Genomic DNA, 13,896 nt, shown 5'->3' with positions numbered 1-13,896 from the left:
AATGCCCACTGGGCTGGTCCACCTTTAGGCCAGTGGGCTGGTCCACCTTCAGGCCAGTGGGCTGAGCTCATGGGAGAAAAACATTTTGGTTGAAAAAAAAGAGAAAAATGTGCCCATGGACCTGTTAAGAATTATAATGATTTTGGAGCAGAATTATCATAATTTAGATAATTGGTTGCTGTCCCATTTCATAAACACTGGCCCAGAAGAAGAAAAAAAATGGGCCAGTGTTTCAGAAATACCCAGGAGGATTTCTGGTCCCAGTCCATCCTTACTGCTACTAAATGTTTGAAGTTTAAAATCAAATTGTGAAAGCCTGCTGGAGCTGTTGAGTTGTCAGATCCTCCACTGTAGTGTTCAGTGATCCCGCTCTGCACTCTCTGTGTGTCTACGTCTGTGAGATGGACACCAGTAGCTATGCTGTGCTTGTGTCCGGCCACATAGAGCACTGCGCATTCCTAGTGCCCTGAGCCGGATTAAGCATTGTACAAAGATGGGCCAAGGGAAATATTTCTCTGAAGAGGAGGCCAAAGTCGGTGTCCTGAACCTGTAGTATATCTACCGACACCTTGTGGTCGTTGGTTGCAACTTACATACCAGTATGCCTTCCGAAAGCCATGATGACACACTCTCACACACACACACACACACACACACGTGGCCATCTGATTGTTAGTTTTGCATTCAACTTTCAAAGCAACATATGGCAGAATCACAATAAAGAACACGCCAAAGATTTTTTTCACAAAGGACTTAAACTTTATAAATAGTCTTTCAATGGAACATTACATCAGCAGGGATTCTAGAATTCTTACCAAAAACCCAAGAGATTTTCAGAGAGCATGACAAAGTGACAGTTATCTGATACACACATCCTTTATCTACTCCAAAAATATCTAGACTTTTAGATCCCTCATTGTTAAATATATCAAAATATATGCTGACACTTAGCAGTAATACAGAAGACCACAAAAAGCAGAGTTTCAGGCATTGGTCGGGTGATTAGTTTCGATTGGTGCAGACATAAAAACACCTCCTGGGTAAGTGAGAAGTGGAATGGTGGAGATCAGAGGTCAGGAACATTTGACCGATGTTACCATGGAAACCATAGGTACACATGACATATCATGACCATGTCCCAATAGCCCAAACATAATATACCATCTCCTTTCCTCACTTCTCTTGCCATAGGACTTTAAAATGTTTGACAGTTAAATATCACACAACACCTATACTATATCATTCCCCCCTCCTCAGTGACATAAATGAAAGGAGATGAGGAAAGTAAATGTTAAAGAGCTTTGGGACATAGCCAGGGTGTTCTATTCTAAAGTTGTCAGTGGGACAGCCAATTTCTGTTCATGTAGTGCCCTCTACGGGCTCAATGCTGTAAATCCATGTCTGGGAGTAAAGCCATGGGGGGTCTGTCTGTGTGCTGATGGTGCAGAACAGCTGATCAGGTCAAGAGCGTATCTTCAATTATCTCATGTGAATCTACCCATGAAACAATATGACTAAGTCAAAATCCAAAATGACAATTTACCACGTCACAAAAAATATCAGCAGCAAAACCCCACTAGACAGAACACCGCAGAAAGATACAGTTTATCGTCCTATAGCCAGGCCGTCAAAGGTGTAGAGTGACTCTGTCCTCTAATTGGATAGATCGATGAGGGGAGGGCTCAGGTGACACCCATTACCATGGCAACCTCCCAGACATCAAACCCTAAGGTCAGACATGTAGACACTTCACTCCCTAAACCACAGATCTAGGATCAGCTTAGATTCACCCTCAAACCACAATTCTAACCTTAACAAACAGGGGGATGAGGACATATCTGATCCTGGATCAGTGGTTAGAGTGTAACGTCTACCTCCCCTAACTTTGTGTCAGAATGTGCTTTGGTCTTCTTTACCCCTGATGCCAAGTGGCACCTCTAGATAGAAACCAGCTCTGGTGCCGGTCTGTTTCTGCTGCAGCCAACCGGGCCTGGCCATTGTCTGGCTGGGCAGGAATATAGCCTTGTTACAGAAACAACCTTCTACACCGCTAGCTATATAAGTACAAACTACTACAACCTCTGTGAATCTCCATTCAATCATTTAATATCCAAACTCAGAAATTACTAATAACAAGAAACCAATTGTTTTTCATTATTGACCACGAAAGTCTTAGCAAGAGGACTTTTTTCAATTAAAACACATTATCCAAATAAGTTAAATTGAAATCTTTATATATTGTATTGGTTTACTCCATTTAAATATTTATGTATTCATTTTTAAATATAATCATCAGCTACAGGTCTTGCAAAAAAATACTACTACTGCACTGTGCAATTGCTGTCTACAGAGGGTCAGGGGTCACAGAGTCAGGGTTCAAATATGTACACTTAATAATTTCATAAAACTCTATTTACAGTCCTCTTTTAGCTGGTATTTATATAGTATTCAGAACGATATTAAGTGGTAACACCACAGCAGAGTACAGAGTAGGTCACGTCTCAAATGGCACCTTCTGTCTTCTGGTCATTATTTCAAACAATTCAACTCAGGTTGGTAACTACTTGGTACCAAGTTATACTTTTTCCAATGAATCCTTAAGAAACTAAAATGTAATTACTAAGTAAATATTAGGTAACTAACTGCCATTTAACCATGCAAATTCAAAGTAAATACCAGGGCTCAGATTCACAAAACCGTCTTAAGACATTTCTTCTTAACTGACATGTTTTCCTTAACTATAGACTTAAGAAGAAAGTTAAGCAAAGTTGCTATTCCTCAAAAAGGTTATTGGGAAAAAAAATAATTCTTAAGTAAAAAGTTAAGAAATTAGATTCTTAAATAAAGTTCCTGGAAATGTTAAATTCCAAGATAGCTAAACCCTCGTCTTAAACTCAGGGCAGTGAGAGAAAAAGCTCATGAAAGCAATTGAACATGTTTAATTCACACAAACGTATTATTTTAAAACCCCAAAACATGTTTTAGAACAGTAATCTCAGGAAGAAATATGCTAACATCATTGGCATTCAAGCTAGATAGCTAGTTAAAACGGTTGCCTTGCAACAAACATTTTAAGATGATTTGTAAGAAGATATTTGAGAAGTTTGTAAGAAAATCATTCAATCTTAAGATATTGTTGAGGAATTGTAATTATGACAATCTTATGAAGTGTTTTGTGAATCTGGGCCCAAGTGAATACTGGACTGTAAAATAAAGTGTAACCAACATGTTTTAGGTAGGGACCTCAGATCTTGCACCAACCCTTATAGTCAGAAATTAACCAAAACATAACCTAACCCTTCCCATTTCTCGTCTTCCAGGTTTTTGGTCAAATCTCAATTTATGACTTGTGATTCAAATTCAAAACTAAGCTAAAATAAAATGAAAAAGTTTGACTTCCTCGATTTACACATACATTTGTCAAAAATAGTCCCTCTGAAAAATATATTGCATATGCCATCTTAAGAAATTGACATAATAAAATATTTTCGATAAGGAAAAATTGTAAAGTAGGAGAATATATATTATTTTTTTCAAAGAATCTGGGCACCACTAGCAACAAAATACCTATTGATATTATTTAAATTTAAACCTTTATATGATTTATCCGATACAAGCTTTGTTTAGTCGCTATTTTGGGGTATGATTCAAACTGTTATAATGGAAAATGTTTCAGATGGCTTTTGGGTATTATTCAAAACTTTGCAGATTAGGCACAAAGTCCAGCAATAGAACATTTGCACAGTAAGAAAGCAATCCAAGGTAGTGTTTTAAGAAGTACTAACTCAGTCAGACACTGGCGCTTGTCTAGGACTACACGTGACGGACAGACACTTCTGCGGAAGGTTACAAGGCAATGTTGAATGATTGTGGTTAAAAACCAACACATCTCAATAACGCGTGTCAAAAGGACATTTTTCAGAGATTCCAAGCCAAACCTCCGGAACATCACATTACGTCATTCCGCACAGCGAGTTACACCAAGATGCCAACTCACCTGAACCCCCTGGACAGCGTGGATGAACAACAATAATACCAGTGTGGATCCACAATCTACAGGAATGATTTTTCATTGTACATATTATTTCATTAGATGATATGACAGGTTGGTTGGATAGCAGGTAACATATAAACCAGAGGTGACCAACACTCCTCCTGGAGATCTACTGAATATGCAGGTTTTTGCTCCAGCCCTGCTCCAACTAACACACCTGCTTTTACTAATCAGTTGTTAGAGCAGGGCTGGAGCGAAAGCCTGCATACCCAGGCAGCTCACTAGGAGTAAGGTCATCCACCCCTGAAGTAACACATAGATAGTATGCTGGCGGATGTCTCTAATAGTAAAACACATAAAGTAGTTATGCATTGATAAAAGTTGCCATGACACAGCCTTAGTTTCCATTCTCTACTAAGCGCACAGACAGTGATAATACACAGTATTGTCCCCAGTTATAATATAACATATTAGTAGCTTAACATAAATCAGAACACAATCATAGACGTTGTAATTCAGTAATGGATTAGTGCAATCTAACAAGGGAGGGAGGAGACGAGAGGCGGGAAGAGGACAAGAGAAGGAGAGGAGTGGTGGTGCTCTGCTTCGTGACATCCTTTGGTTTATCTTGGAGAGGGCGGAGCTTCGAAGGATGGAAAGGGATGGGGGGATAGAAGTAGAATGAGTAGAATGGACAAAGATCCACAACATGTGGACCAGCAGCCATATTGGATGTACCATGTTGTAATGTTGAATAAAATGCTTATCACTCGGGAATCTCTGAGGAAACCAAACCTTTCTCAGTGTTATACTCAAACAACAATGGCAAAGTGTTGACCGGAGTGAAATCTATGTGGATTTTGTCTGTGGTTTTGTACTTTTTCCATTCTACTCATCCAATTTCTAATTGGGTGGGACTAGCTGCCTAAAGCTCTACCTGCAAGTCATAAGGCAAGTCATGGGAACAACAGGGTCGCGTTCAGGAGAGTGCAACATTACAGAAAGTTAAGATAGACATGTATAGTAAGCAATGGTCTCTGCAATACGTTACATTTCCATTTGAACGTTCTGGAATGTTTCAGACTTCTGAACACTCCAAAGATGTGGGCACTGACATCAACAACCCTCCATCTGATAGGCCAATGCAGAGCATGGGAGAGGTTAGCCCTCCACAGTAAGGGGGCTCTCCATTGGACCGTTGGACAAAAGCATGACGACAGTCCTGTTCTTAGGAACAGAAAAAGGGGGTCAGGGGGGGATTTCATCTCACATGACCCTATTCTTCATATAGTGCCCTGTCTTTGACCAAAGCCCGATATAGCAGGGGTTCCCAATTACATTCAGCCGGGGACAATTTCTTCTTGAGCGGATGGTCGGGGAGCCAGTAGACGGTTATAAATTATTTGTACCCTGCAAATTGACCACAAGTATCCCAAACAGATATAGTATTTGACAAAAACAAAATTTCAGACCTTGATTACACTGGGATATGATCATTTCCATTTATGAGTGGGAATACTTGAGGACAGATTTCCTAAATTAAAATCACTTCGAGCTGATTTTACAGTTTATGTCCCACAACAATCAGTATTTAAAAATAAATAAAATAATTTTGTTCAGAAAACTTGGGGGGGCTGCCTATTGGGGAACCCTGCTATACAGTAACATTTATCTGCTAAGTAATGCACTTTATGGGGAATAGGGTATGATTAGAGACTCAGCCAGCGCTGAGGGTACTTCAGAATAGTGTGTTGTGTTCTGTTCGGACAATGCAGGAAGGGAAGGTGAGACTTCCACTTCCTTTGTGAACCTGCACCTGTGGTTTCACTGTAGCCAACAGACTGAACACACACACACACACACACACACACACACACACACACACGGGACATAAAACCTCATTGTGTGTGTGTTCAAGCTGCAAGTGCCCTCTCGATCACAGCTGCCTCAGAGACAAACACAAATGAAGAAGAACGTTGTCATCACATCAGGCTCTAACATCAACGTCATGACGAGCCCTGTATGGCTCTGGTAGCGCAGTTCTTCCTCTTGTTAGGTCACCAACATGGCTGTCCATGCACATGGTGATGAGCCCTGGTATAGCAGGACAGCTAGCAGATCTCTCCCTTCTGTCCAAGCCAGTACAGTTCTAGTTCCAGTTGAGGGGGTCAAAACTTCACCTCCCTAGTAACAGTTGTAAAAGGGGGTAAGGTACTTCAGTACCCACTCCTTCAACGCCATTCTGGGGATTCAGATATCAGTGGTCCCCTTCCAATACTTGATCCTTCAGCAGCCCTCCCTCTAGTTCAGGGGACCCCCAAAACCCTTCAGGGGTTCCCCCTCTCATCCTTCAGCCCCATGTGAAGGAGTGCGTGTGCTCCACTACGGTTGGTCTGTCTGCCTGTCCTCTGCTGTCCCCTACTGCAGGTTCTTCAGGATGCGTCCGTAGCGGAAGTCGTAGACGTGGCGGCAGAGGTACACCAGTTCAGGGTCTATGTCGGCGGGCACCTGGCGGTGGTCGGGGGGGTCGAAGTCTGAGGGGCAGGGGACCACTCTGGCAGCGCCAGGGGGCACACCCTCTGCACGCCGCTTCACCAAGGCACAAAATCTATAGATGGAAAATCAAAGTGAATTTTGAATGCAGTCGCACCTTTTCTTCCCCCTACTTTACATTCCTACCTCCAGACATTTAATCCTCGTAAAAATTCCCTGTCTTAGGTCAGTTAGGATCACCACTTTATTTTAAGAATGTGAAATGTCAGAATAATAATAGAGAGAATGATTTATTTCAGCTATTTCTTTCATCACATTCCCAGTGGGTCAGAAGTTTACATACACTCAATTAGTATTTGGTAGCATTGCCTTTAAATTATTTAACTTGGGTCAAACATTTCGGGTAGCCTTCCACAAGCTTCCCTCAATAAGTTGGGTGAATTTTGGCCCATTCCTCCTGACAGAGCTGGTGTAACTGAGCCAGGTTTGTAGGCCTCCTTGCTCACACACGCATTTTCAGTTCTGCCCACAAATCTTCTACTTGATTGTGGTTAGGGCTTTGTGATGGCCACTCCAATACATTGATTTTGTTGTCATTAAGCCATTTTGCCACAACTTTGGAAGTATGCTTGGGGCCATTGTCTATTTGAGGACCCATTGCGACCAAGCTTTACCTTCCTGAAAGTTTGAATCCATCCCAGAACAACAGCAAAGGACCTTGTGAAGATGCTGGAGGAAACTGGTACAAAAGTATCTATATCCACAGTAAAACGAGTCCTATATCGACATAACCTGAAAGACCGGATGTTGCTTCAATACATCCACATAATTTTCTTTCCTCATGATGCCATCTATTTTGTGAAGTGCTCCAGCCCCTCCTGCAGCAATGCACCCCCACAACATGATGCTGCCACCCCTGCGCTTCATGGTTGGGATGGTGTTCTTCGGCTTGCAAGCCTCCCCCGTTTTCCTCCAAACATAATGATGATCATTATGGCCAAACAGTTCTATTTGTGTTTCATCAGACCAGAGGACAATTCTCCAAAAAGTACGATCTTTGTCCCCATGTGCAGATGCAAACCGGTGTCTGGCTTTTTTATGGCGGGTTTGGAGCAGTGACTTCTTCCTTGCTGAGCGGCCTTTCAGGTTATGTCGATATAGGACTCGTTTTTACTGTGGATATAGATACTTTTGTACCAGTTTCCTCCAGCATCTTCACAAGGTCCTTTGCTGTTGTTCTGGGATGGATTCAAACTTTTCTCACCAAAGTACGTTCATCTCTAGGAGACAGAATGTGTCTTCTTCCTGAGCGGTATGACGGCTCCGTGGTCCCATGGTGTTTATACTTGCATACTATTGTTTGTACAGATGAACGTGGTACCTTCAGGCGTTTGGAAATTGCTCCCAAGGATGAACCAGACTTGTGGAGGTCTACAAGGTCCTTGTACTCTACAGACTTGTGGAGGTCTTGGCTGATTTATTTTGGTTTTCCCATAATGTCAAGCAAAGAGGCACTGAATTTGAAGGTAGGCCTTGAAATACATCCACAGACACACCTCCAATTGACTCTAGTGATGTCAATTAGAAGCTTCTAAAGCCATAACATCATTTTCTGGAATTTTCCAAGCTGTTTAAAGGTACAGTCAACTTAGTGTATGTAAACTTCTGACCCACTGGAATTGTGATACAGTGAATTATAAGTGAAATAATCCGTCTGTAAACAATTGTTGGAAAAATGACTTCTGTCATACACAAAGTAGATGTCCTAAATGACGTTAACAAAATTTGTGGAGTGGTTGAAAAATACGTTTTAATGACTCCAACCTAAGTGTATGTAAACTCCCGACTTCAACTGTCCAATGGTGTGTGTTAATGATGGATATACGGTCTTTCGCAGTGTGTGTGTGTGTGTGTGTGTGTGTGTGTCTATATATATATTTTTTGTTTCTTACCGACAGTACTGCGCTAATGGGAGAACATAGCATCGGTCTTCGATGCAGGCCACACTGTTCTCGTCTTGATGCCGAGATGCAAAAATCTCATTCTGAAAAGAGAGAAACAGACATAGAAATATCAATCACCACACAATCAAAAGGGTACAGAGACAAGATGGATGAGAGGCACGGAATCTCATTCTTCTTCTCATGTCTTGCATCTGCACTGATGGAGAAACAGAAGACAGAAAGCAATATGGTGGAAGCCTACTGGAAACCTGCTTCCACCAGTTATGTCAGCACACATCAGTGCAGATGAAGGAAAGGAGACAAGGAGAGGGCTCTAGACTATTGAAATTAAGGAAAGGAATCGAAGAAAGGAGACAAGGAGAGGCCTCTATACTATTGAGAGGAAGGAAAGGAGACGAAGAGAGAAGACAAGGGGAGGCCTCTTTAGACTACTGAGATGCAGCCAGAGTTGAGTAGAGTAGAGTTATCCCGAGTTGTTCTGTGGAGTCAGAGAGTTGTCCTCACCTCACAGTGCATGCTGGGGTCTCGGACTCCCTGTGTGTGTTCAGGTCGATAGTACCAGAACAGGCTCATCATCAGCTCTCCTGAGGAGGAGACACACACCCACACGGTCAAAACACCAGACAGGCAGACACGCATTCGCACGTGCACAAACACAAACAAACACTCACACCCACGTGCACACACAGCAGACAGTGATACAACTTCAGAGGATCAAAGGACCAGCCAGGTCTTTAACCAGCCAGACATAAGCAGCATTTCAGACATAAACAACCATTCACAGCACACAGACACACACACCAGGGATTCCCTTAGCCGGAAATAGACGTTTTTTGGCACCCCAAAAAATGTAAATTGATAAATAAAACTGTTGCAGGCCAAAATGACTGGTAGAAGAAAACAAATTCCCAATGCACATTTTTTTAATTTAAATTTATGGAAATACCAGTCGATGTAAATTAATTTGACCGTCATGCTTATCGGTCTATAGTTTAATTTGCATAATTTATTGGAATTAAATTGGCCTGTGTTTATTTTGGTTAGTCATCATGTATCTTATTCATTCAACACAACTATCACACGCGCACAGCATGCAGAGCCTATTCTGAACAGGATTTCTCCTGCAGAGCCTCAGCTGGGTGCTACTGGAGTAAAACTTGGGCTTTTACAAGCCCATTCATTGCGCAACAATTCTAAATGCAATCGCATGTTAAAAAACGTTTTGGTGCACAATTAAAGAGCTACTATTTTTATTTTTCAAATGGTAATTGAAGCGTGCAGGCCATTCCCAAATAGGCATAGGTCTACGAGCTTGTGATTTGAAACAATCCACAGCTATTTATTTAAATAACCTAATGATTCCCAATTCCTCTGTAGCTAAGTCATGCTTTCTGGAGAAGTATTCTGTATAGAATTTATTTTGTTGCCCAGAAGCCAAAGGCACAATCCCCTAGTCATATTAGCAACCCATCCTGCTGCATCTTTAGATTCCCACTCTTTCTAAGTTTCTAACAGAGATGTTCATCTCTGTCACATATGGAACCACTATCAGGTACGCTGTGTAGAACAGTGTTTAGAAAGTATTCAATCCTCCCTACCACGTTGTCCAGCGCCGGAAACCCTGACACACACAATTATTATACCCCAACAACAGGTTCAGACATCCTGCTGTCTCTCTCACCGGATTTGGGGTCCTCCCATAGCGCTGATATCTTGGCGACGTAGGGCAGGGACTTCTTCCGGGGACCGGCGCGCAGCAGCACTGTGTCTCGGACACGTATCACTTCGCCGTCTCTCTGTACTCCTTCATAACACTGCCGTAAGGCCGTCTCGTCCTCCCCCTGATACACACAGTCAAAACACACTTATCTTTATTCTCCAGTCACTGGCGACATCAGCAGTATTCTATCAGAAAGGTCTCGGAACACATTCTCATTAACAACAATGGGCCAATTGAAAGCTAGGTATGGTTAGGTTACCATGGTAGTATGAGGGAAGTAAACTCTCAGTACCTCAACACACACAAACTTGATCCCACATACCGCAATGAACACTTCTTTCTCTGTGGGCACCCCTACAGGCAGCCACCCGTTGGTGGCCCGTCGGTGGCTGACCCGCTTCTGCTTGGCGGGAGATAGGTTGTGTGTCGGAACTGGCTGTTTCTGGGACAACCTGGTTCTCCCCATGGACAGAGAGCCGTTAGGGGGCTTGGAGCCCTGAGGGCACTCCCTGGCCAGCTTCAGCCTGGCCTGGGGCACACTGCGGTCAGACAGGGGGGTGAGGAGACGGGGCTTGGCCTGGGTGGAGGACGGGGTGGTAGGGAGGGGACAGCCTGAGAGGGGGAGTGAGGGAGAAACCAGAAGGGAGGGGTTGTGGTCACCCTGGGGGGAGGAGTAACCCTCTGGAGAGAGAGCGAAGGGAGGAAGAATAGACTAGTGTTTACTCCATAAACAATGCTACATAGGCCTCACTAGATGTAATGCTACATAGGCCTCACTAGATGTAATGCTACATAGGCCTCACTAGATGTTATGCTACATAACCCTCACTAGATGTAATGCTACATAGCCCTCACTAGATGTAATGCTAAATAGCCCTCACTAGATGTAATGCTACATAGGCCTCACTAGATGTAATGCTACATAGGCCTCACTAGATATTATGCTACATAGGCCTCACTAGATATTATGCTACATAGGCCTAACTCGAGTCCTATGTCATGCTTTTCTCTGATTCCCTGTAGATACTGTTTGTTTACTGCAATGTACTCAATGTCTGGGACAGAGAGACAAATAATTCTTCCTCTTGTAAGAAAATAAACATAATTCAGTCACGATCACGCCAAATGGCGAGAACACACAGGTGATAATAACACATCCTCATTTGCAATCTGAGAAGCATAAACAATGGATGTGCCTTTGAGTGAGTGCTCAATGAGTTAGAATTCCCTTATAAATTATATTTACAGTACATGCACTACATAATTCCAAACTACCACTACTTTTTAAATCAGCATATTGAGGCCTAGTCAGTAGGCCTACATTCCATGTGTCCTCCTCTTACCTGTCTTGATGCTGTGTGTACACCCGGAGCAGCCTGTGGAGAAAGAGCAACCCCTGCTGTTGACCGGCTGCATGGCTCTGTATGTGTAGCCGCTGACCCGACAGGCCTCGCTGTAGCAGGGAGTGCCCACTGAGCCACAGAAGGCAGGATGGGCCAGCGTCGAGGAATGGGACACCGGAGGACCCAGCAGCTTGGAGCCAGACACCCTGCCGGGACACAGTGTCGAGGGGCCAAAGTTCAGAGGTCGCGAGCTGAGGTTGGCTGATGGAGCTCCAGGGTGTGTAGGATGGGCGATGTGGACGTAGTAGCTGGAGAAGCAGGCGGGGTCGGCGGTGCAGAGGCAGGGGTGGGGGCTGAGGGTCAGGGCTGCGTGGGAGTGGGGATGGGAGGGTGATGTCACTAGGCACTCCCGTTTCACAGAGGTTAGGGCAGAGTTTAAAGGTCGTTCTTCAGAGTCGGCGTAGGCCTGCTGACCCAGGAACAAGGCCAGGCGATGGCAGTACTCCACAGAGCCCTCCGGGGGACAGCAGTAGTATGGGCTCAGCTCTGCCTCCACCTGCTCCTCTTTGACAACGGGCTTCAACGGGTAGGCTAGCATGCTGCGCGACTGGTAGCCTGGTTTGGTTAGCCGGTGGGTGCAACCGCCAGACTCCCACTCCACTTTGGGCTTCTTGAAGTTGGACTTCTTGCAGGCAGAACAGCCTACCTCTTCTGGAATCAACTGCCTTCCCTTCTGCTTAGGCTGGCGGCTGCACGTTTTAAGATTCGGTCGCCGTTGCGGTTGCTTCTGCTTCACGTCAACTGATGCGGTGCTCGTAGCCTTGCAGTCCATCGTCGTAGTCGTTGATGTCGTTTTCACTCGCTGTTTGCTAGTCGCCGAGGTGCTCGTTAACTTTAGCAGCGCGGCAGCGTTGAGTCCAGCTAGCCGTCGGGGAGCAGGGGTGTGTAACATTTGTAAAGTCATCATCTCTTTCTTCTGTCCTCTGTCTGGTTTGGCCGGTTTCTTGGAAACCTTCTTAGTCTTCCTGGAGCTTTGGCACGGGTCAGGCTTGTGCGATGCGGAGGCCTTGCTGCTGGCTCTTGGAGCATTAGGACCTCCGGTCACCCCGCGCCTGGCTGCATCTGTCCCCAGGAACGACTCACCGCTGGTAGGCTCATCCTGCTGTCTCCTGGCCTGTTTAGAAGCCGGCTGGGTCTCATTAGGTCTCTCCAACAGCAGACTGTTCACGGCCTCAGCGTTGAGAGAAGCTAGCCGTCGCTTACGCGGCTCTGGAAATGGCGACCGCTGCTCATCACTGGTGCTTTTTGATTTAGTTTTTGGTATCATCTTCTTTGCCAGGACTTTCCCCGTGGCTTTGTCTTTTCCTTTGTCCAGTTTCTTGCTCCGGGATTCAGGTTTGACGGACGGTTGAGTTGGCGAATCATTCCCCCTCTCACTGGTGTCCTCCTGCTCCTGGATGTCCTTCTCCAGTCGGGTGAGCAAAACGTGACAGCTAAGTCCCTCCTCCTCCGGAGCACCTCCCCTTCCTCGTAAGGGATAAGATTTCCTGCTCCGCCTCCTATTCCGCTCCGGAGTCTTCTCCCTCCTGTCCATCATCTCTTTAACACCGCCCCTTCCTCGCTTAGTTCTGCCCTTCTTCATGGTCCTGCCGAATCGCAGCGTGCGCTCAGGCCAGGCACCGCCCATGGTCTCACCATGTGGCCTATCGGGGCAGTGTTCCTGCGTCACTGTGCTACGACTCTGGCTAAGAGAACCTTTGTTCTGGGCGTGGGTCATCACATGCTGCACCACTAGGCCTGGGGAGAAGAGACGCACTGTTAATGTCACTCCTAAAAACAGGGTAATATGGCCCGGGACATATTCATTAGGCACCAAACGGAAGGAAACAGACAAGCAGGGAGGGACTATCTGAATTTGTCCAATAAAAAAGATGGTTTCTTTTCGTATTTCTCATTGTTTCCGTTTTGCTACACTGTGTCCTAAAGAATACAACCCTGGTATCTCTTTAATCCCTAGCTTATCACCTAAACCAGTGCCGAGATCTACCGCACAATTTGTTTTTAAACCAGACTTAAAGAACATACCATTAACCTAAAAAAACAGTTCTGTAACTGGCCTGCCAATATTGTTCTTCTCGACCATATTATATTTCAAAACTTGAGCTTTGATTACAAAATATATAATTTGGTGTAGCACTTCTGAGGCACAGCTCGCGCTGTTGCGGTGACCGTATTACCGCCACACCAGCGGTCACGAGTCATGAAGGCAGTCAAATTATACATGACCATTTAGTGACGGTAATTAGGCTTCTCCAAGCTCTGATAGTGCTGCTGGTCATTAGTAACCTACCAAACATGCTAACTGCCTGGTACTCAGCATTC

The 13,896-nt window shown here is 44.5% G+C and overlaps 1 protein-coding gene across 2 annotated transcripts in view; it reads right to left on the bottom strand.

The window, feature by feature from the left end:
* Nucleotides 1-4,054: 4,054 nt before the first annotated feature.
* The window catches only part of LOC110522452 (bromo adjacent homology domain-containing 1 protein), a 41,885-nt gene continuing 32,043 nt past the window's right edge, over nt 4,055-13,896 (bottom strand). For both annotated transcript variants that reach the window (XM_021600854.3, XM_021600855.3), the window contains exons 2-7: nt 11,515-13,311; nt 10,494-10,852; nt 10,133-10,292; nt 8,956-9,035; nt 8,440-8,531; nt 4,055-6,602 (exon numbers count right to left, since the gene is read on the bottom strand). In XM_021600854.3, coding sequence (XP_021456529.1) covers nt 6,413-6,602; nt 8,440-8,531; nt 8,956-9,035; nt 10,133-10,292; nt 10,494-10,852; nt 11,515-13,291 — 2,658 coding nt within the window. In that variant the 5' untranslated portion in view covers nt 13,292-13,311 and the 3' untranslated portion in view covers nt 4,055-6,412. The remainder of the gene's footprint in view (nt 6,603-8,439; nt 8,532-8,955; nt 9,036-10,132; nt 10,293-10,493; nt 10,853-11,514; nt 13,312-13,896) is intronic.

Source organism: Oncorhynchus mykiss, chromosome 4, assembly GCF_057628025.1.
Source record: "Oncorhynchus mykiss isolate SJ-2025 chromosome 4, ASM5762802v1, whole genome shotgun sequence".
Taxonomy (NCBI): domain Eukaryota; kingdom Metazoa; phylum Chordata; class Actinopteri; order Salmoniformes; family Salmonidae; genus Oncorhynchus; species Oncorhynchus mykiss.
This window is presented reverse-complemented; position numbering and strand designations above follow the sequence as displayed.